The sequence below is a fragment of the Bison bison genome, unplaced genomic scaffold, assembly GCF_000754665.1.
Source record: "Bison bison bison isolate TAMUID 2011002044 unplaced genomic scaffold, Bison_UMD1.0 scf7180017864297, whole genome shotgun sequence".
Classification (NCBI taxonomy): Eukaryota; Metazoa; Chordata; class Mammalia; order Artiodactyla; family Bovidae; genus Bison; species Bison bison.
The window spans coordinates 6,525,553-6,549,955 of NW_011494869.1; the positions used below are offsets into that span (position 1 = coordinate 6,525,553).

Below are 24,403 nucleotides of genomic sequence, written 5' to 3' on the forward strand. Positions count from 1 at the left end.
CAGAGGAAGTAGCCTAACTGGGAATTACATTTTGCTTTTTTTGCTTTCTGAGAATTACAAGAGAAGAGCTTGAGAAGTGATTATGACTGATGGCCAGGTGACACGTCTTTATGGACAGAATCTGTCAGCAACAGCCACTATGATAGCTACTCCTGGCTGTGGCTGCTGAAGTGCCTACCCCCTGGGACTGTCACTGTGCACACGGAGGGCAGAGGGGTGACAGGGACTTAGAGAAAGGTATCATGGATTAGAGGCCCCGACAGCATCTGGGATCCAGAGGCCCGTGCGATGACCCCCACACCTTGGAGGCTTTAGAAGAGGGTGACGGTAGGGCCATGACCCCCTCCCCACCAGCAGCCCACTCTTCACACTGCAGCCAGGAAAACCCAATGCCTTGCAACACAACAAAGAAAAAGAGAGGAACCACATGGGCTGCCAGGGACCGGAGGCTCACCCAAAGCACTTTCTGCAGAAAGCGGGCAGACAGACAGAAAAGTTTGTTGTGAAAAAGTGTGTAGACGTACATATCTGATGTACTTCTGCATGACCTCTTCCAAGGGCCGTGGACCCTCCTTGAGGAAGATGGACGGGTTCCACATGGCCGCCCGGGCCACCATCACTGAAGAGGCTGCCGTGGCTCGTCGGAAGTCCTCTATATCCAAATACCCTTGGATGTGGTCGTGAGATCCTCCACTGAAAAGCAACAGCCGGCGGAGATAGGGGGTTGGTGAAGGGTAGCCCCAGCCTCGTACCAGCATTGTCAGAAACAGGCAACTCCTGGATCTGCTGCTTATTAAGTATGTGGCTTTGGCCAAGCCCTTCAGCTATGACAGCTTCAGAGACTGGAGAGCACAACACGCACCCTGCTGTGGGGCCAGGAACAGTGAGTGAGATGATAGAGTACGGCAGCCCAGACCGTGCCTGGCACTTCACAGGTACTCAGGAACATTACCCTCCCCAGCCCCCCATCCTCAACAGTGACTAAAGCCAGCCCATGTCCGAAGGACAGGTATCTGTACATGGATACAGGGATGACAGGAAAAGCCCCAGGCTGGGGCCCTACATGTCCACTAATGGCTGGATTAAACCCTAGAAAGGGAACAGATGCAGGGCGGTCGTGAGAGGAAGGAAGGAGGCCTGGTATGGTCGCAACTTCCCTTCAGGCCATGCTATGGCCACTTGGAAACTGCTCTTTGCCTGTTTCATCAGGAGCCAGGTGGTACCCTCAGCTCAGAGACAGCGCTGTGTGTGGGATGATGGGTGGAGGAGCTCTCTCGGGTAGCAACAGCATCTAGGGTCTTGAGCAGCCCCATCCTCTCTCCAAGCCACCACTAACCCACCTTGGCCTGGGCAAAGTGGGCCTGGCTGCCACCACCACCCCCACCCCTGCCTTAGCTTCTCACTCCCTGACTCCAGGCAGGCAGGACTTCCATCAGGGCTTTAGAACATCTCTGTTTCCAACCTGCCATTGGGCAGGAACAGGGCTGAGCTGGACTCCCAACTGGCTGACACAGGCCAGCTCCCTGGTGACACCAGGACACTGCTGTCCCACTGCTGAGCCGGCAGGCTGGTCATCAGTCCCTGACACCTGCCAGGACCTGGGCTTTGGCCTGTGACCTGCCTCCTGGCCCTGAGCCGCGGCTCTCTGTGCTCTGGCATGGATCACCTCCCCCTACACCCCACACACCTAGCCCTGGTGTGACGCCACCTTCCCCGGGGGCCTTTCGGCAGCCCCTTTCTTGCTCTCTCCCTAAACGCTCCCACCTCGACCCTTCCATCAGAATGCCCTGGGCCCCTACCTACCACATACTTATGTCGGCCGCTCGCCAGAGGCCAAGGGACATGACGGACACTTTTCAGCCTTGTTCCCAAGTTCATTTTTGCCACATTCTTGTCTTCTTTTCCCTGAGGGTCATTTTTCTGATGCTATCTCATTCCATTTTCTGTTTGTCAGTTAAAGTCCCTCTGAGTAAAATGAGGCATGAAAGAACAAACAAGGAGGAAGGGAGGCTTACTTGGCTATGACGGGAATGGAGAGGGTTTCGGCGATGGCTTTGATGGCTTCGCAGCTGACAGGGTGCTGGGGCCGCTCCTCTCGCTTCCTTGGAGATAAAGAGATGGGGCTGGGGGCTAAATGCCAAAGGCTGCGTCACAATGAGCCCCAGTGATGTGAGCCAGGCCCGACAGTCCTCCCTGCTGGCACTCAGAAAGGCTACGTGGCCAGCAGGGACAGGGCTCCAGGCTACAAGGCAGGGCTCTCCCTGACCCCAGCTGCAGAAGGCAGGGGCAGCACGGGTACACACCGCATCCAGCCCTCAGAGGCCCGCAGGTGAGGCGTGGCTATCGGGAGCCGATGAGGGTGGTCACACGGCCACCCCCAACTTCTCCTCGTCTCTGCCAGAGATGAGGGACACAGCCCTAAGAATGCTGCCCCTACTGTCCTGGTCTTGCCCTTCCCAGGGGACAGGGAACAGCTGCCACCACTCAGACGGGCCACTCCCACACAGCTGCCTGTGCTGAAGTCAAGCTGGGCAGCTGATCCTGGGGAGAGGCAGCTGGCACGGGCAGGCCACAGACCAGGGCTGTCACCAAGGGTCACGGGAAGGCGGGGCCACAGCCCGAGGCCCCTGAATCTAAGATCAGCTGCAAGAAGTTCCTGTGTATGAGTGAATGAGTCTTAGGGATGCTAAGGTAAACCCCAACCTGAGCTGTGCTCACGGGCGAACCAGATGGCCGACCAAACAGCCCTTGCCCAGGCCCTGTCTATGGTGTCCCTCTGCTATACTCCTCAACCAAAGTGTCAGGGCCCCTGGGGCCCAAGAAAGTCCCATCAATCCAGCCTCCACCTCCACCTTCCCACACCCCTAGCAGCCCAATTCTAACCCATCCTTAACAGCTTTGATAGCCAGAAAGTCCCTCTTTAAACTTGCCCAATTCTGTCTTCCTAGTCTTCCCAATTACTGGGAAAAAGGAATAGCTTTATTTATTCAGGGAACACCATCTGCCAGGCACTATGCCAAGACTGTATATTCACAATCTCGTAAAAGCTTTGTGACAACCCTATAAAGCAGAAACTATCTTAATTTCCAAATGAGGACTGTAGTTCTCAGAGAGGTTAAATAACTTGTCCAAGGACACACAGCCAACCAGCAGCAGAGCTGGGATTTGAAGCCAGGCATCTGAGCCCAGAGCCTGCTGCCTCTGGAAGGGGTGTGTATGTACAGGTGTGTGGCTTTTCACCTCCCCCTGCTGGCTTCAACACACACAGCTCTGCTTTTCTCTGTTTCTATATGTTGAAGTTCTGGGTTCCCTTCTCTGAAAATGCTGTAATAGACACACCTGCAAGAAATGGGCTGTTCCTATAAAACCCTTGAACTCACAAGGAACATCATTCAGAAGGGAGGTCACTCCAGCTGACATTTGCCAACCTGGGATTTGGTACACAAGTACATCCTGGACATAGGGAGCAAGTTCGACTGGGAAACCAAGGATAGCCTTCAGCAACACCTCAGCTCTCAACAGAGAACACATTCACTACAGACCTAAGGACTGTTTAAAGCAGTCCCTGTGACAGCTGGTAGTCCAACGAGGGCAGACAAAAGAGGTGGTGCCTATAAAAGAACAGCGGTCTGCCTGGGGTCATTCGGGAGAAAAGCTAGAGCTGAATGTAGTGGAAAGAAAATGAGATTCAGAAGCAGAGTTCTAGTTCCACCACTTCCTGACTACACGACCCAGTTTTGAGCAAATCACTCGATCTCTAGCATTTGCACATCCTGAGGGTAGGGGCATTTCTCCTTCCCTTTGGTATGTCTGTATCTCTAAAGCTCAGTGCAGTCTCTACCACACAGTAGATGCTCAATGAATGAAACAAAGAAAAATGCAACCCAGAAAGGGTTGGACTGCCCTCCAGATTCAGCGGGGGTCAAAGAGCTAAGCAAAGAGCTAGGCTGGGTACATAGAAGAGAAGCTGGTAGGTGCCTGGGGTCTGGTGAAGAAGCATCAAAATGGCTGAGGACCTCCCTGCAAGTCGGTCACTAGCAAGGGGACAACTCACCTCCCGTGAACTGCGATGGCGGCAATGCCGGTCCTCTCTATCCGTTTCACAAGGCTCAGGGTGTCTTCCAGCTGAGGGATGGGGCCACACAGGGTGGTTACTGCAGCCACACAGGGAGCAGCTGCCAGCTCCCAAAGTGGGCTCAGATCTCCCCACTCCTCCAAACCTGACTCGTCCCCTCAGGAATCATTCACACCCCCTGACCAACATCTGCAGAGAAAATGGACCTTCAGGTGTAACACACCATCCTTACCGATGGCAGGATGCGAATCTTGCAGGTCACAGGTCTGCGCGTCCCTTTCACAAGAGTGCTGAGGATCTATGGTAGGGGAGAACACAAGAACATCTGCCTCTTCCAGAATAATCACCACAGCTGCTTGTACCGATGAATTTCACTCCAGACCCGGGTGGCCCACTGGCAAAGATGCATTTGTGTCCATGTATGGGTCCCTGTGGATGCACCTGTGGCACACCACCTACATGGAAGCTCCGTGAAGAAAGGAGCTCACCTTTTTTCTCCACTAGAGCCCCAGCCCCAGCAATCCCTTACCTGGTTCATAGCAGTATACATGTATTTGGTAAATGAACGAGTGAGGGAATGAATGTATGGTTGGGTCTACATACATGCCTGTGCAGGACACAGTGTCATCCTTTGCCAGGACAAGCATCAGAATCAGCTGGAGAGCCTAAGAAATGCAGCACCATAGATTCCACCTCATCTTTCCTGAAAGGCCGGGTTCAGGAGCAGGGCTTAGGAATATATGTTTTCAAAAGACTCTGTCCAACATGGTCTCTCCTCAAAATGATTCTGAGGCCTAACACTGGTTGAGAACACATGGCTCACAGCTCCATTCCTGTCTGAAGGCATGTTCCCTGAGTGCTGTGCCAGGGTCTGCCAAGTGTAGGAACAGGAGAGCTTGAACAGGTCCTGGGCCCTGTCCTCCCTTTTGGGGAGTCAGATATACAGCAGAGAAACTGGGAAAGGAAAAGACAACATTGTCATCCTACTTAAAGGGTTTATTTTGCACATTAATTGCAAAGGACTCCAAAGACAGATCAAGAAAGTCACATAGGAAAGTGTCAGGGAAGTAACAACACCGGATCAAGAGTCAGAGACCAAGAAAGGGGTAGATGACACTGTGTGTCTGTGACCTTGCTATCTTTATCTTCTTCCCTCATCAAAAATTTTGGGCCAGGAAAGCTAGAGGGAAGGTGATCCCAAGAGCCCTCTTCCAAGAAACTAGATCCCTGTCCAGCAGAGCAGAGGAGACATTCAGGCAGCCATTGCCAGTCTGGTTCTAGACAGGAGGGGGCAGCAGACAGCCGGGTTACAAGAACCAGCGAAGGAGGCCTCTCTCAGGTACAGGCTAAGGCAGAGCCCTCCAAGAGACATTGGACCAAGAGGCTAGGCTGTTAGGACAGATTACAGGCAAGACAGGGCCTGCTGGCCCAGGTGCCACTTAAAAATAGTTAAGACAGAAATGAAGTGAGCTTCTGAGGTGAGCTGCGAATTCTGCTGCCTCTTGTGTGCAACGTGCCCAAAGAAGGGCAGTGGTGAAGACAGAGCTAACAGCATAGGTGGGAGAAGCCAGGAGGCCAGAGGATAACGGAAATGCCTGTATATACATGTTGTGAAGAAAACCACCCCCTATTGAGGCCCCTCCCCTAAGGGTGGACACCCACAACTGTCCACATACACTCCAGCCTGCAGAAAGGTGTCTGAGGTCATTTTCTGTGCCTATCCATACCCAGGAAAAATGAGAAGGCCCTAAATCACAAATATGCTGGATTTCCTAGACCCCAGAGACAGTGGGGCTGGAGGAATATACAAGGTTGAGCTGCTGACATGGCAATGGCACCTCTTATCAGTGGTGCCGTATCCCATGTTGTTAGCATGTGGGAGGCATTAGTGGGGCTTAAGGCCCAGAGACAGAAGTGGGAATGGAGGAGGAAAAGGAAATCAAAGTAGCTAATAGGAACAGCAAGGAGAAAGCTAGTGAACTGACAGAGAAAAGTCAAAGGTGCATATGGTGTGACAGAAAATGTTACTCCCACATGCCTTAGCAGCTCACAACACTGGGTGGCAAACATCAGTCTGACCCTAACGCCTTGGAAACCTGGCCACCAGAATCACAGGGGAAGGGGACCAGAGGGGACTAACTCAGCTTACCTTGTATGGCCCTAGCTTGGCTTGCTCTCATACTGACGGTGGACTCTGTCAGTGTGCTGGGGACCCATTGGGAGAGGCCAATACCCTATGCCCCGACACATGTGGCCACTGAGCATGTCCACAACCCACAGGTAGCCTGACCTGTGCTCTCACGATCTTCTCAGAAGGAAGAGAGGCATATAGAGGTAGTTCTAAATGAGTTCTTAGGGCCCTTGGCTCTCGGCTGACACGTCCCTAGCCCTGGGCTTTTCAGGAACACCAAGGCTGCTGCAGGATGGCTCAGGAGTTCCTGAATCTGGCTGCATGTCAAAATCACCGGGAAGTCTTTTAAAAACCAGACCCTGGTGGAGTGAGTGATTCTCTCAATCTCAGGGGAGGGGAGGGAAGGTGCTCCCAACAGCTCTAGCTCACAGGCACGCTGAAGAGACCTCTTAAGGGCAAGACTTACCTTCTCGATTTTGTCAGGATCTGACAGCAGGGCAGCTCCCATTCCTCCCTAAGGAAAAGCACATACAGGAGGCTCTTACAGCTGAAGGAGGGCTGCTCCTCCCTGTGGGATGGCAACCTGGCAGCACCTCAGCACCTGCCTCCCAGAAACCAAGGTCCACTGGTGATCAGCACTTCTCCTGGGCAAGCAAGAAAGCAGCAGCATCCGTGCCCACAACACCAGGGATCAGTTTGACGAATTCTAAAAGCCGTCACTCTGATCCCCTTAGCAAGACCCGCAGGTCTACCTGGAAACAGGTTCTAAAAAAATCATTTTTCAGCACTGCCCATTTCCTACCAAGGGTTTCAGTGCCTTAACAAACTAAACCCCACAAGCTGCCAAGCCTCTTAAAAAAAATAAATGGATTGGTCTTCCTTTGAAATGAGATCGAATCCACCTTCTTCCTGTCCTACCGTCACTCGCCACCACTGCCAGCAAAGCCACACAGAGGCAAACGATCTGCAATAACGTCCAGGCCCTGCTCCCCTGCCAGCAACAACGGCCTCCCAGTCCTGAGCACTCAGCCCAATGTCAAACTCTAACAAAATCCCCAACTAATGGAAACCAACAATCCCCAGAGCCACTTAAATCTCAACATGAATAACAGCCGTTGTCTCTTGATGGTGAGATTACTGATGATTTTCCTGTTTTTGCTTTTTGTTTTCTGGGTTTTTTTTTTTTTTGTCCTTTTCTATATTATCCAAGTTCTGGACAATGGTATGAATTACTCTAACAATCGGAAGAGGAGGGAATGTTAAAAATCTGAACCCATTCAGAATGAGGTGAAGGGAAGAAAGACAAATCCAATAAATATATGTTGTCAGTATATAAACTACAAACTAATGAATGCTCACGGAATGTGCTCAGGAGGTTTAAATTTACTTATTACAGTTTAATGTCATATTTCAGAAATACACATTAGAACCAGAGAGAACACTGAACCAGTACAGACTGAGTCTGCATTTCAGAGGAGAACAGGAAGAGCAGGGCTTCTAGCCCTGGACTACCTCAGACACAACCTTAGAGGCCTTGAGGAAGCCCTGGCCACTCACCCTGGCTCCGCTGTCCCTCACCTCACTCGCAATCCAGCCCTTCCTTATGGAATCGCAGAATCTAAACTCTGGTCTCTCTGCTCCATCTCCAGCAATGGCTTTTCTAACTGGCATTTCTTTCCTTCCTCTCTCCTTCCCTCCCTTCCTTCTTTCCTTTCTATTTAACTTCTTAATTTGCTTTTTTGAATAGGCAACATATTAAAAATCTTAAAGGTTCAAAAGGATGAAGAGTAAGAACTCTCCCTGCTTAGAAGGAGAGAAAACTGTTCAATTTATTTTTTAATATGACTTCTATTTTTGAACCACGAGAAGAGAGCAGATAGTCAGCTGGCAGGGACTGGGTACAGCACACTGGGAGGTATCTGTTCTGACTGGTCAGTGCCAGTACTGTGACCTTGTTAATTATTTGGAGTGGCACCCCTGCAAGGGAACCTTATTTCTTCTGCAAAACCAAAGAAAAACTTAGTTTCCTTCCCCAGGGGAAACAAGTGTCACCAGTTTCTTGTGTATCTTTCCAAATATATAAAAAGAAGTGTAAATATACATATTAATTCCCTATTTCCCACACAGATATTGTGACACATCATACACGATTCTGCTCCTTGCTTTTTTCATTCTATGATGTCAGAGGGAATATTCCAACCATTTCAGCTCTGCTCCGTATACAACTCAGGTGCATGAGGGAATAATTACAAGGTAGCAAAACAGAGCCTGATGTTTTCAACTCCTTGCGTGCATGCTCAGCCATGTCCAATTCTTTGCCACCCCATGGACTGTATTCTGCCAGGCTCCTCTGCCCATGGGATTTCCCAGGTAAGAATACTGGAATGGGTTGCCATTTCCTACTCCAGGGGATCTTCCCGACCCAGGGATTGAATCTGCTTCTCCTGCATCTCCTGTGTCGGCAGGCAGGTTCTTTACCACTGAGCCACTTAGGAAGAGACAAGGGCAAAGTTCCACGATTCCTTGAAGCAGCTACCCACAAAGGTCCTCTGGTTTTCAAGTATCCCAAGGGCCTTTCCCTCAGGCAGTCTCAGCCTCCTGGCCTAAAGCAAGGGTCCTCAGGCCAACCAACTTCTGAGAGCAGACTCTGGGCAGAGGGCTATGGGGACAATCTGCCACATCTAGACTGCAGACCCTTGCGCCCTATGATCAGGTTTCCGAGGTGACCCTGCAGGAGTCGCTCTGGTGCCTTGCACCCAGTTAGCTCCAAGTTGCCCTTTACATCCTCTCCAGGCCACCTCTTCCTCCCGCAGTCCCAGTGATACTGAGACCAACCATCTTCTTGGCTGCCAGTCTACCCTCCCTCTGCCCCCACAACTCACCCCACCTCCCACTCCTAGTGTGATCATTTGCCAGCCAAGCACTGCCAAATTCAGCCCCAATTTGGCTTTTCTTCTCTCCATCCTTGGTTTCCCCTGTGGACTCAAGATACTCATCTCGGATATCTGTGTCCCGACCTCTAGCCTCTTTACACTTGAATCTATTAGACACATGGCTTCTAGATTAGCATTTCTATTTATAGAATATATTTGGAAAGACACACAAGAAACTAGCAACGCTGGCTTCCCCTGGGGGAAGAGACTAAGTTTCTGATCACAAGCCTTCTCTGTTCCAAAACAGGTCAGAGATATCTAAAAAGTCAAAGTTCAGTTAACCTGGTCTCAACCAAGATTTTCAATCACATGTTCCTCTGCTGCCTCTTCCCCTCCCAGTTCTCAACCCTCTGGTCAAATCGAGGTTCCCTGCTTCTACTTCATGTTGGCCTCCGGGTCCCAGCTTGTACCATACCCTTGGCCTGCCAGGTCCCAGGCCTCCTCCTCAGGGACCACATTTCCCCACAAGAGCCTGTGTTTAAGGGCTGCCCTTCTGTTCCTTTCTCAGAGCTCCCACTGCAGTCCTGTCTGGTCTCTTCTGATATGACAATTGGGATACATATATTGCATCCTCTAGTTTTATCATGAAAAAGACAGAGCTCTGTTCACATTTTTCTTTTAACATTTACACCATTTATTACTTGGGCACGAGTGCTCTATGTGTGTGTGAATATTTATTTATGTATACATGTGTATGCATATGCACATCTAAAATTTTTCCTGGACTTTTCTGGTGATCCAATGGTTAAGAATCCACCTGCTGATACTGGGGACACCAGTTCGATCCCTAATCCAGGAAGATTGCACATGCCTCGGGGCAAGTAAGGCATTTTCATCTGCTCCAAACCACCTCCAAAACCACAATTGCACGTGCCTCGTTGCTCCCCAACTGCTGAATCAGCAGGCCCTAGATCCTGTACTCTGCATCAAGAGAAACCATGGCAATGAGAAACCCATGCTACACAGCTAGAGTGGTCCCCACTCATCGCACTTAGAGAAAGCCAGTATGGAGCAACAAAGACCCAGCACAGACAAAAATAAGTAAATAAAATTAAAAAAAATTTTTCCCTGGACCATTTCAGGGTAATTTTATATATATCTCATAGCCCTTGACCCCTAAATATTTGTGTGTATTTTCCAATAGAGATATTCTTACATAACCACAGAAGTTATGAACTTCATATATTTTCACTGATACAGTACTTTTTAGCTCATCTACCATCATCTATATTCCAATCTTGCCAGCTGATCTAATAACACCCTCTTGAGTTTCTTGCTCATGAGTACAGGATGTAGTCCAGAGTTAGGCACTGTACTTAGCTGTCACCTCCAGTCAGTGCCCTTTAATCTGCACCCTACATTTTGTGAAGAATACAATGAAAGCAGTTTACCTTGGTGGAATACTCTTTAGGACAGCCCATGTTGACGTCAATACCAGCCACATCATTTTCTCTGGAAAAACATGAAGGAGGAAAGGTAATAAATATTCAACTTGAGGGTAGGACATAAAGTCAAAGGTATGGGTCTGTGCTCCTGAAATTCTTACTGGCTCTCTGAAACACACCAACCCTCAGGAACAGGAAATGAAAAATTCTGTCTCTAAAATATGCAACTGCCTCTCCTCCTGGGCAGAGCTCCGGAAGACTATAAGGTGCTCACACATGTAGGAAAGGCTAGTTGTAGAGGATTCTGCCAGCTTTGAGTTGTATCAGATGACTCAAATATTGAGTGACAGCCACACGGAACTCCATCCCAGAATTCCAGTCCTAACTGGGTGGTGAAAGCCATTTGCCGATGCACAAAAGTGACCCGGGGACAAGAGCCCTTTCCCAGAGCACTGGTTCTGGTGGAAGTGGGGGGCTGTCTTGGTGTGCTCGGCTGCATAGTTAGCTTCCTCCAAACAGTCCTCAGACGTAGAAAGGACCCTTTCCTCATCATCTGGTACATACACAGTTACTTGTCTGTGACCAGCAGCAACTACTACCCAAGTTTCTTCTCACGTTCATTGTAATTAATAACAAGACCTAACAACTTCCCAAGCACTCACTACATGCCACATATTGCAGATATTTACATGCATCATCTCATGTACCCTTCCCTATAATGCCAGAGGGAGGTGGGACTATTGGTCTCATTTTATAGATGAGGAAACCTAAGTTCTCAGTGAGGTTAAGTAATGGATCTAAGGTCAGATGGTCAGCAGATAGCAAAGTCAGGATTCCAGCCCAGAGCTAACACAAAAGCCCATCTTCTGAACCACATTACTCTGCTGCCTTCATTAATTTAGAAAGCAGTAAGTCTTACTTACACTTCATGAGATTTAAAAGCTCAGGGTTCATAGTCATGGTAGTCTCCAGAAAGGAAACCCCATAAATAAACACTAACAAACAGGCTCCCACCCAAAGGTTCTCTGGGGTCCAGACACAGTGGGTTCACATCATACCTGGGGCAGCCCTTATTCACCACAAATAGAGAAGGAAATATGACCCTCTGAACCTGAAAACAGAAGGTAGTGGACTAGGAAGCAGAAGGGTGGTCACTTCCAAGGTCACAGGGAACAGTAAGATCTCAGGGCCCACAGGAGAGGCAAAGGCAGTCCCCCAAGAGGGAAGAACTTACACAAGCCTGGCCACAGCAAGGGCTCGCTCTGCATCTGAAGTCCCCTGGGAAAACAAGAGGCTAAATCAACCAAGGGCCTGACACAGTCCATATGCACAGACAACCACACTCAGGCACACGATGCACACATGCACGGGCATATACGGGCAAACACACACACACACACACACACACACACACACCAGCAAGTGGAGACCAGGTGTTATTCTCTCAAATAGCTAGCCCACTAGACTGGCTCACTGGAGAGTTAAGAAAATGTCATCCATGGTGTCAATACTTCGAAACATACAAAAAAGTTGGAAAGATTTTAGAGTGAACATTCATATACCCATCACTTAGATTCCACAATTAACATTCTTCTATATCTACTTTATCATATGGTTACTCATTGATATCAATTTTTAAAAAATTTTTGTTGTTGTTGCTGTGCACAGGCTTTCTCTAGTTGCAGCAAGCAGACTTGTGGTGGCTTCTTTTGTTGAAAAGCACCAGCTCTAGGGCATGCAGGCTCGCTAGCCGCAACGCATGGGCTTAGTTGCACCACTGCATGTGGAATCTTCCTGGACCAGGGATCAAACCCATGTCCCCTGCATTGGCGGGCAGATTCTTAACCACTGGGCCACCAGGGAAGTCCTGTTATCAAGTTTTTTTAAACAAACCTAAATGTTATCCAGGAAGTATTTCTGAAAAAATACTGAGAAATACCCAAAGTGAGAGACAAACAGAATCACTATGACCCTAACACAAATCCTAACCATTCTCTTTTTTTCCCTGGTTGTACTGCATGGCATGTGGGATCTTACTCCCTCAACCAAGGACCAAACCCATGCCCCCTGTAGTAAAAGCACAGAGTCTTAACCACTAGACTACTAGGGAAGTCCCAAAAAACTACTCTTGAAGAAACCTAATTTCTTTAAATGGTAAATATATATAGACAATACAAAACAAAGACCATGATCTGAACAACTGATGCTAGGGAATAAAAAGACATATAAGTCATGAGAAACAGATAATCCCTACAATGAAGGATATTAAATTTGAGACTGGAAGCATGTAATAGACCACTAATAGCTTGATTTCCATAAACGGTCTCCAAGAGTATAATCACTCATGAGCAGATCTCTGAAACCATTGAATGCAGGATCTTCAGGAAGACTGAAGACCACTGTATAACGGAGCCCAGGCACATAACACTCCCCCAGCCCAGGGCATGAGATGGGAAGTGCGCTTGGCCCTGGGATGTCCTACCATCTGGAAGACGACCTTGCTCTGCTCCCTTTCACAGGTGCGGAAGACCACTCGGTCATCAGGAGCAACAAAGTCCACTGTGCTGAGCGCCTCTGCAAGAAAACACAAATGTCTTTGTATTAATAGAAAAGCAAGGGGCAAAACATGTATCATTTCCTTGCCGTGGGCCTTGCCCATGGGCTGGGACAGGAAACAGGGGAGAGGCAGGGCACGGACGAGAGACCGGGGACGTCGCAGGGAGGCCCTGCCATCCCCTTTCCTGGGGAGAATGTGCATGGTCGGGGGGCCGGTGGCAAGCCTGTTGCCGCTGTCACACGTCCGTGCCCATGTCCTTCCCTCTGTCCCTGGTGACAGGGAGACGGATGATGGCATGCAGCCATTCACGGGCCCCTTGCCCTCTTTCTCACCCAAAAAAAAAAAAAAAACGTGTATCATGATCCCAAGTGTGTGTAAAAAGTACACATCATTTCTCTTTGTGATTATTCTTCAAGCATGGGATTATGCGGAATTTTCATTTTCTAGGATTGGGAAAGGAGTATGTCAAGACTATACATTGTCACCCTTCTTATTTAATTTATATGCAGAGTACATTCTGCAAAATGCAGGGCTGGATGAAGCACAAGCTGGAATCAAGATTGCTGGGAGAAATATCAATAACCTCAGATATGCAGATGACACCACTTTATGTAAATAAGTGAAGAGGAACTAAAGAGCCTCTTGATGAAAGTGAAAGAGGAGAGTGAAAAAGCTGGCTTAAAACCCAATATTCAAAAAATGAAGATCATGGCATCCAGTCCCATCACCTCATAGCAAATAGATGGGGAAACAATGGAAATGGTGACAGACTTTCTTTTCTTGGGCTCCAAAATTACTGCAGATGGTGACTGCAGCCATGAAATTAAAAGACGCTTGCTCCTTTTATTTCAGGAGTAATAATTTAAAATGCTATGACCAACCTAGACAGCATATTAAAAAGCAGAGACCTTTGCTGACAAAGGTTCATCTAGTCAATGGTTTTTCCAGTAGTCATGCATGGATGTGAGAGTTGGACTATAAAGAAAGCTGAGCACTGAAGAATTGATGCTTTTGAACTGTGGTGTTGGAGAAGACTCTTGAGAGTACCTTGGACTGCAAGGAGATCAAACCAGCCAATCCCAAAGGAAATCAGTTCTGAATATTCATTGAAATGACCAATGTTGAAGCTGAAGCTCCAATACTTTGGCCACCTGATGCAAAGAACTGACTCATTGGAAAAGACTCTGATGTTGGGCAAGATTGAAGGCAGGAGAAGGGGACGACAGAAGATGAGAAGGTTGGATGGCATCACTGACTCAACAGACATGAGTTTGAGCAAGCTCTGGGAATTGGTGATAGACAGGGAAGCCTGGCATGCTGCAGTCCATGGGGTCACAAAGAATCGGACACAACTGAGTGACTGAACTGAACTGATATCTACAACACTGAATTTCTCATAACACAAAGAAAATATATATCTAAAAGAATTAAACATGAAATCGACAAAACTTAGAGTGAACTTATTTTAAGATTTCACAAGCGTGTATACATTTCAAAAACCTCAAACAAAACCACAATTCTCATTAAAGCAGAATCAGCCTTATCAATAAAGTATAAGCAAAACCATGATTTAGCACAACTACTTCCATTTGCAAAGTATTTACATGTCCCTTATCTTATTTGATCCTTACTCCAATCCTATGAGTTAAATAAAGCAGGGATAGTGATTTTCCTTTTACAGCTAAAGACACTGAGGCAGAGGTCATGTGACTTGCCAGAGAGTTGTACAAGACTTGTACAAGACTTGCTCTTGTACAGTCGGAGAGCAGCAGGGTCAGGATCAGTGCTGACCACCCTGACCCCAAGGGGATCACCTGTACTACAAAACCTGGTGATTCATATGCCAGTAAGCCTTCAGGCAGAAGGTATTCACTGCCTGCTTCACAACTGGCAGTTTGTCATGGTCTCTGGAGAACAGTGACTATTCTCAAGAGACCATGATGGCGGTGGTTTAGTCACTAAGTCATGTTCGACTCTTGTGACCCCATGGACCACAGCCCACCAAGCTCCGCTGTCCATGGGACTTCCCACCCAAGAATACTGGTGTGGGTTGCCATTTCCTTCTCCAGGGGATCTTCTCGACCCAGGGATCAAAGCTGGGTTTCCTGCATTGCAGGTGGTCTCCTGATTTGCAAGCGGATTCTTAACCAACTGAACCCCCAGGGAAGCCCTACTCAAGAGAGCATGGGAGCCACAAAATGACACAGCCAGGCAAGGAGCACCAGAGGACACTGACACCCAGGCAAAGGCAATGTTAGCACAGCCTGGGCATGACTGGGCACACACACAATCCTAGGACCACAGCTGCACTCACCATTGACAACTCTCTTGCACTGAAGCATCTTGAGGTCGACCAGCTCCTGCAGAGGAATCAAAGGGCACATGTCAGTCCTAGACACACAGGTCCTGGGTATAGCAGGAAAGACCAGTGATCCTGGTTGCAGGGGTAGGCAAGAAGGCCAGTGCATAAATGGGCAGCACTGAGTGACCTATGCTTATGAAAAGGGCTGCAGCCAGGCCGAGCTTTGGCTGAGAATGAGTCGGGGAAAGCGAGCTGAGTGAAAGTGAGAGTAAGCTGGGGTTGCTACTGCTGGGATCCCAGCCCTGGCAGCAGTAACTTGTCCCCCTCGGGATTCCTCAAACCCTCTGCCACGTCCACCTTCACGGCTGGACCTCTTCTCTGTATGCTAGTTACAGATGCACCCGTCATTCCTTTACCATTAGATGATGAATACTCTGAGGAAGGTTCTGGATTCACACAAAGATGGGCTTTGAGGATCTGAGAGGAGGAGCTAAGGCAAAATGGCCCTTGAAATGTCTTATTTTCTCTTCTGTCTCCCCATTATACCCAAAGAGCCTCTGGGGCTTGGACACAGTCTCATTCATCTTTGTGTCCCTAGCGCCCAGCACGTTACAAGTTCTTACTGAACATCTGGTGAAGCTGCTTCAATGCCTTACATGCAGCAGATGCTCAGCTGATTGTTAGGTGGAGAAATTAATTTCAATTGTCACCAGTAAAACCACACATGTGCCTGCTCACCCACATGTCCTCAACACTATTGTTTATCAGTTTTATTCATTTTAGTCAGTTCTTTGGTTATAGTTAGAACTTCTCTTTTTTTTTCACTGTTATTTCCTTCATTGGTGAAAACAAACATTGTTTTTCCATGCGATAGAGTTTATCATCTGTGCATCTTCCTACCAAACTGACTTTTACATCTATAAAAGTTGTGCAGGAAAAAAGCTATTCTTTGTCAAATAGGATATTATTTTTCTACCTCAATTATCACAATTATTTTTTTTATATCCATGTCATTCCCTCAATTTTTATCATATATAACATTTATTTTTATAGAAGAGACAACTCGAATTTTGCCACAAACAATGCTTTCTAGTTCCCAAATCTATCTCCATCACAGTTAAGAATATAATTTGAATTGGCTTTTATCTTCTTGGTAAAACTAATTTTGCCTTTTTAACTGACCTGATAAGTAAGGCCATTTATAAGTCAGTTATGGTCTCCTGTACTGCAAGCGGATTTTTTTTTTTTTTTCAGTTCTACCAGTTTATTTCTACCAGCCCATCTCCCTCCACCCTCCTCATGTATGCATGCTCAGTCATGTAACCTCATGGACTACAGCCTGCCAGACTCCTCTGTCCATGGACTTTTCCAGGCAAGAATAGTGGAGTGGGTTGCCATTTCCTTCTCCAGCAAGCAAATTATTTTATTCATATGGCTACCAAATGTCTGAACAGCATTTAATTTTCAAGTGCCTTATCATGTATGGGCTTATTCTTCCTTTTTTGTCAGATATTATTTTCCTATATCTCAACTACGGCCTGCTACCTTCATCTCCTCCATTCCACCCTGCCAGGCTCCTCTGTTGATGTAATTCTCCAAGCTATTTGCTTCTCTAAGGGATCTTTCCAACCCAGGGATCAAACCTTGTTCTCCTGCATTTCAGGCAGATTCTTTACCATCTGAGCCACCAAGGAAGCCCCTTAGAGATGATACCAAAAGCACAAACAACAAAGGAAAGTATTAGATAAATTGAACTTCATTAAAATTAAAATTTTTTGTGCATCAAAGGATACTATCAATAAAGTAAATCAATTATACTTGTATAAAATTTTAAAAAATTAAAATGAAGTCTTAAAAAAATAAATAAATGAAAAATAAACTGAAAAGACAATCCACAGAATGGGAGAAAATATTTGCAAATCATGTATCTGTTAAAGGTCTAATATCCAGAGTATATAAAGAACTCTTATAACTCCTAGAATAAAAAAACAATAATTTTAAAATGTGCATAAGATATGAAGAGATATTTCTCCAAAAAAGATATATAAATGGAAAATAAACATAGCAAAAGATGCTCAATATCATTAACAGGAAATGCAAATCAAAACCACAATGTCCATAATGGGGAGAATTTCCTGGCAGTCCAGAGGTTAGGACTCTGCGTTCTCAATGCTGAGGGCCTGGGTTCAATTCCTAGTGTGGTAAAAAATAATAAATAGAACCTATCTTTAAAAACAAACAAAAAACCCCACAGTGAGATACCATTTCAGAGCGACTAGGATGGCAACAATTGCAAAGAAAAAAAGACAGAAAGAGACTTCCCTGGCAATCCAATGGTTAAGACTTCACCTTCCAATGAACAGGGTACAGGTTTAATCAGGGGAATTAAGACCCCACATGCCTCAGGGCCAGAAACAAACAAACAAAAAAACCCATAGAAAATAGAAGCAGTATTGTAACAGATTCAATAAAGACTTTAAAAATGGCCACACCCAAAAAAAAAAAATCTTAAAAAAAGAATGACTTTATTATTAGAAAATATCATGAAGTATTTGAGAAGTAATACATCATACTATATGAAACTTTCAAACAGTTATGGAGAAAATACATATATTAGAGAGAGAGAACAAATTATAAAACAAATCAAGCAAAATGTTAACAGTAGGTCAATCTGGGTAAATGGTATATGGATGTTCTTTGTCCATTCCTGCAATTTTTTCCATAAATAATTTCCTTGTAAGTTTTAAAAAATTACCCATTCTGGGCAGAAGATTTGAATAGAAATTTATTCAAAGATGATATACCAATGGCCATGAAGCATACAAAAACATGCTCAATATCATTCATCATCAGAGAAATGCAAATCAAAAGCACAACAAGCTATCACTTCACACCCATTAGCATGGGTAATATTAAAAAAGAAGAGAAAATAGTAAGTGTTAGGAAAGATTTCAAAAACTGTACACTGCTGGTGGGACTGTAAAATAGTCCAAAAGACAGAGAAAACAGTACAGAGATGCCTCAAAAAATGAAAAAACTACCACATGATCCAGCAAATCCTATTTCTGGGTATATACATCCCAAAGAACTGAAAGCAGGATCTTGAAGAGGGATCTGCACACCTACATTCACAGCAGCACTATTCAAAACAGCCAAGAAACAAAAGCGACCCAAATGTCCATCGACAGATAAATGAACAGATAAGCAAAATGCAGTGCATATACCATGGAATATTATTCAGCCTAAAAATGGAAGGAAAACCTGTCACATAGTACAACACGGATGAACCTTGAGGTTCATAAAATAAGTGAAAGTCGCTCAGTCGTATCCAACTCTTTGTGACCTCATGGACTATACAGTCCATGGAATTCTCCAGGCCAGAATACTGGAGTGGGTAGCCTTTCCCTTCTCCAGGGCATCTTCCCAACCCAGGGATTGAACCCAGGTCTTCCACATTGCAGGAAGATTCTTTACCAGCTGAGCCACAATAAGCCAGTCACAAAAAGACAAATATCGCATATTTCCACTTACATGAGGTATCTAAAGTATTCAGATTCATAGAAACAGAAAGTAGAATGGTGAAGGGACTATGGGGAATGGGGGAAAGGGGAGTTGTTTAATGGGTATAGAGTTTCAGTTTTGCAAGATGAAAAGGTTCTGGAAATCTGTTTCACAACTACTGAACTGTACACTTAAAAACAGTTAAGATGGTAAATCTTATGTGTTTTTTACCATAAAAAAAATTTAAGTACTCATTTTGGTAATCAAGGTCTCTAAAGGCCACTGTCTTCTCCCTTCATCTTGCTTATTAAAGGCAGGTGTCCTCTCACATCTGGGCCACTAGAGTCCCATTTTATTTTGGTTTGTTTATTTCATTTTTATTGGCGTGTAGGTGATTTACAATGTTGTGTTAGTTTCAGGTGAAGAGCACAGTGAATCAGTTACACATATACACATATCCAGTTTTTTACATTCCTTTCCCATATAGGTCATTACAGAGTATTGAGCAGAGTTTCTATTCTATATAGTAGGTTCTTATTATATAGGTAACCTATTTTATATATAGTAGTAAAGCTGAAACTCCAGTACTTTGGCCACCTCATGCGAAGAGTTGACTCACTGGAAAAGACTCTGATGCTGGGAGGGAATGGGGGCAGGAGGAGAAGGGCACAACAGAGGATAAGATGGCTGGATGGCATCACTGACTCGATGGACGTGAGTCTGAGTGAACTTCGGGAGTTGGTGATGGACAGGGAGGCCTGGCATGCTGTGATTCATGGGGTCACAAAGAGTTGGACACGACTGAGCGACTGAACTGAACTGAACTGAGTGTGTATATGTCAATCCCACTCTCCCAATGTATCCCCCTCTCTTTGCCCTCTTGGTAACCATAAGTTTCTTTTCTACATCTGTGACCCTTTCTGTATTGTAAATAGGTTAATTTGTACCATTTTTTTAGATTTCACATACAAGTGGTAACACATGATATTTGTCTTTCTCTCTTACTTCACTCAGTAGGACAATCTCTAGGTCCATCCATCCATTGTAATAACATTTTTACAATGTTACAATAATATTTTTATAATAATAGGAATAAGTATGTGACATCTGATTAACTCCTAGAAAACTCCGTCAATAGGGCAGACTTTGGTAGGGAATAACCTTAACCTTTGCTGAGCTGGTTCATCCTTTCTTCACTTACAGCTGCAGAGGAGCCTGTACACATGGACTACCCGAAGTCCCACACTAGGTCCTGAGAGGTGGATGAAGTGATTTGACTAACCTTACAGATAGGTCGGTCACCTCATGTGAACACAGAGAGAGCATCACAAGGCTGACCTGCAGAGCAACTCGGGATCCACCAGGGGGCACCAGGCACCATGCTGTGCCTTTCCCAGTACTCAGGGCTCAGTTCCCAGAGATCGATCTGCTCACCACAAGCAGGGGCCAGCTGGCCTGCATGCCTGCCTGTCTGACTCTGCTCCACAGGAGCTAGGTCTGGATAAAGGGCCTATTCTTCCCAAATTCACTCTTAAGCCCTCTCTTCTTTTCCTTTTTTAAAAATATTTATTTTACTTATTTATTTTGGATTCGCTGTGTCTTAGTTGCAGCATGCAGGCTTCTTAGATGCAGCATGTGGGATCTAGTTCCCTGACCAGGAATTGAACCTGGGTCCCCTGCATTGGGAGCACAGAGTCTTAGCCACTGGACCTCCATGGAAGTCCCAGACCCTCTCTTCTTTCTACACCCTTCTTTTTAATAAAACTTTTTATTTTGAGATAATTGGAGGTTCACATGCAATTGAACCTGAATGTGAGATCCTGTGTACCCACTGCCCAATTTCTCCCTATGGTAACGTCTTGCAAAGCTTAGTAACAATATTGCAACCGGGATATTGACACAGAATAGATCCATCAGCACAAGGATTCCTTGTGTAGCCCTCTTATAGCCACAGTTCTCCCTCCACAGATGGCTCTTCAAGATGGAAATGTCAGAAGCACTTGGGTAGTTTCATTAACCTCTTACCCCCACTAGAGAGGCATAGCAGGATTAAGGGTTGCGGGGGAAGCTTACCTACCCAACTGAGAACCACTGCTCACAGTCCCTATCCAATATCAGCTACTCCTTTAACTGGTTTTCCTAGAAGATGTTTTCTAAACCTGAGTCTGAAGTCCTATTAATAATAATCTTCAAAGCAACAGGCCAGTAACTGGCCTACTAGCTATTGCTATCAGAAAATTCTATGGCTTACCAAACCAACCCCATCCAGTTTCTCTAGCCTGAATCTGGTCCTTTTCCTTCTCACTCTGAAACTGAGCTTCCTCATTCACAAAATGAATGTGTATTAACTCCTACAGGAGCCACAGCAGTGACCTGACACGATGCTCATCTATCCACCTGGCCTAGGTGTCCCACAATGCCTCCATGCAGCCCAGGTTCCTGATCCTTGGCAGGGCTCACAAAACTCCTATGTTTTTGTCTTGTGATGCTTTCAGTGAGCACCTGTGAAGGGAGGGCCCATTCTGCCTCCTCTAGCTTCTGAACACAGGCACCCACAGGTGAGGAGGCTGCACTTGTGGAAAAGCTCTCTGTCTGGGAGGATTAGGAGCCCCTTACCTCACAGTACACAATGTCCGCTCCATAGTCCAGGGCCAGAAGCCGCATTGGGAGAGTCCCCACCCGAACCATAGGGGCTAATATGAGTTTGTTGTGGTAGCACAGAGAGAGGTTGTTCACAGTCATTCCTGAAGAAAGAAGAGTCAGACATTCAAATGGAGAAAAATCTCTTCTGTTATCCAGAGCAGGCTTTCCTTTTCCTCCCAACAGGTAGTACTTTGTTTTCCTTTTCTCTGATCATAAAAACATGCAAGCTCGTTCACACATCCAACAAATATTTATTAAGTGTGTGGTGTGTGCCAGTCATTGTCCTAGTCTTTGTGGATACATTAGAGAAGAAAACAAAGATTCCTGTTCTGCTAGAGCTTTCATGCTGGTGGGGAATGAAGAGTGCACAGCAGAGGAAACAGTTGGTGCAAAGGCCCTGGGGCAGGAGCAAGTCTGATGTGTTAGTAGACTAGTACAAAGGCCGACATAGTCGAGCACAGAAAGAAGAAGAGTAATGGACGTCAGATACAGGATGGATGTCCTAAGCAGATAGGACACAATGGTGAGATCCCAAATGGCCTTGTAGGATGCTCTGTGGGCTTTGTTAGCTCTTCACGATATGAGCCAGCAAGGGTTTCAAGGAGAGGAGTGGCATTACTGATCATATTTCTCCATGATCACAGTGATTGCTGCATGAAAAGCCATGGTAGACCCAGAGAGACCAATTAGACTCTTCAGTCACTGACATGAGAGATGATGGTGGCTCAGGATGCGGAGAGAGTTGTAGAGGTGGTGAGAAGTGGTCATGTTCTAAATATACTTTGAAGGTAAAGTTAACAGGAGTAAAACAAGCAAAAAAAAAACCCTGAAATCTTTAAAAAGGATAACCAACAAGGACCTACCGTATAGCACAGGGAACTCTGCTCGATGTTATGTGGCAGCCTGGATGGGAAGGGAGTTTCGGAGAGAATGGATACATGTATATATATGGCTGAGTCCCTTTATTGTTCATCTGAAACTATTATAACATTGTTAAATGGCTATACCCCAATATAAAATAAAAAGTTAAAAAAAATACCAATGTCCAGGCCTGCCCTCAAGTCAATTAAATCAGAATATGAAGCTCAGAAGGGCAGGAATTTTGCCTGTTTGGTTCACATGAAAAGTACCTGGCACATACATGGTGCTCAGAAAATATTTACTGCTTGAATAAATGAATGAATATACCACTATCACCTGAGACTCAAGGAAAAATTCCTTTTAAAATTTAGGGAGTAACTAGGCAACATAAGTTTCCATGGCAGCTCTGAGAAAAACATTACCTAATGAGGCTACCACTCGCAGGAGCTTGCATTTTTTCCACAATAAGTAAACCTTTCTTATTTCTAGAAGACTCTTAAGAGTCCCTTGGACTGCAAGGAGATTCAACCAGTCCATCCTAAAGGAAATCAGTCCTGAATATTCATTGGAAGGACTGATGCTGAAGCTGAAACTCCAATACTTTGGCCACCTGATGCAAAGAACTGACTCACTGGAAAAGACCCTGACGCTGGGAAAGATTGAAGGCAAGAGGAGAAGAGGATGAAATGGTTGCATGGCATCACCGACTCAACGGACATGAGTTTGAGTAAGCTTCGGGAGTTGGTGATGGACAGGGAAGTCTGGTGTGCCGCAGTCCATGGGGTCGCAAAAAGTCAGACACAATTGAGTGACTGAACTGAACTGATAAAGTGCTTTGTAAAACATCTTGTAAAATATCCATCTCAATAACAACTAGAGGTTACTCAATGTCTGCTGTGAGCAAGAGGGAAAGAGGAGATTTACAGAATATCTAAAGAAATGATAAGAAAGGGACTTCCCTGGTGGTCCAGTGGTTAAGACTCCATGCTTCCAACTGCACAGGGCACTGGTTTGATTCCCAGTCAGGGAACTAAGATCCAGCATGCCATGCAGGGTAGCCAAAAAAAAAAAAAAAAGAAATCAGAGTAAGAAACTAGGGGCTATGAGAAGAGACAGACAGGCTCAGACAGGCTCTAATCCCTATGACATTTTGAGGTAATCACATTGTAAGGGCTCAAGCATGAGAAAGCAGCCACTAACCAGTTACCCTGTCCCAAATATTTGGATGAAAGTCAAATGCAAATACATACCTATGTATTATTCTTTTCTGATAATTCTTTCAATGTATCTGTTCTGCCTCGGTGCAAAACAATTCTTTGTTTTGTATCTGAAAAAAGAGTAGCACAGGTAAATGGATGAAACCTGACAAATCAGACATCCAAGGAGCCCTTCAGCTAAGGAACAAGGAGGTCTGAGTTCTGGGAAAGAATCATAAAAGTAGTGTAGAATCACAATATCATAGCATATTCTTTGTATCAACTCCCCTCTATCATATCACCACTCAGTGGGCATTGACCTGTACATGAAATTTTCAGTGACAGAAAATCCAGCACTCTCCAGACAGATCTGGGCATTTCTGGTTGCTACAGTAGTCTTTATGTCAAATTCAGAATCTGACTCCATCATCAGTCCCAGTCTGCCTTCTGGAATGGTTCATCCCATGGCACACCTCATCTCTTTTCCATCTGACACAGTCCCCAAACACATGAAGACAATTTTATTCTTCCTGAAGTTCTCTTCTCCTGCACCACCCTCCTTAAATCACCCCTTTCTGTGCTTATGGCTTTCAGGGGCCCCCCAAGGTTTCTTGATCCCAAGGGCATGACAAGCAATGACGTCAATATGCCCACTACAGATTCTGGGGAAGGGGCTGGGCCACCGAGAACCTGGCAAATGTAGCTCCTTGAAGCGAGAATACATGCGGCAACCTCAGCCTCTCTTCAGTCCCCATCCTCTATCCAAGGTTCTCAACAGCACACTGTTGATATTTTGGGCCAGATAATTCTTTTTTTTTT

The 24,403-nt window shown here is 45.8% G+C and overlaps 1 protein-coding gene across 3 annotated transcripts in view; it reads right to left on the reverse strand.

Moving 5' to 3' along the window:
• Positions 1–24,403, reverse strand: part of DUS2 (dihydrouridine synthase 2) — a 32,239-nt gene that overhangs the window by 6,389 nt on the left and 1,447 nt on the right. For 2 of the 3 annotated variants that reach the window (XM_010850988.1, XM_010850990.1), the window contains 11 exons: positions 23,639–23,715; positions 21,501–21,628; positions 15,396–15,441; positions 13,007–13,098; positions 11,759–11,802; positions 10,531–10,591; positions 6,673–6,720; positions 4,308–4,373; positions 4,055–4,125; positions 2,016–2,102; positions 525–693 (listed from right to left, as the gene is read on the reverse strand). In XM_010850988.1, the coding sequence (XP_010849290.1) occupies positions 525–693; positions 2,016–2,102; positions 4,055–4,125; positions 4,308–4,373; positions 6,673–6,720; positions 10,531–10,591; positions 11,759–11,802; positions 13,007–13,098; positions 15,396–15,441; positions 21,501–21,626 (810 nt within the window). In that variant the 5' untranslated portion in view covers positions 21,627–21,628; positions 23,639–23,715. Of the gene's footprint in view, positions 1–524; positions 694–2,015; positions 2,103–4,054; positions 4,126–4,307; positions 4,374–6,672; positions 6,721–10,530; positions 10,592–11,758; positions 11,803–13,006; positions 13,099–15,395; positions 15,442–21,500; positions 21,629–22,390; positions 22,431–23,638; positions 23,716–24,403 lie in introns of all 3 variants that reach the window. The other variant, XM_010850989.1, reaches the window with a different exon arrangement.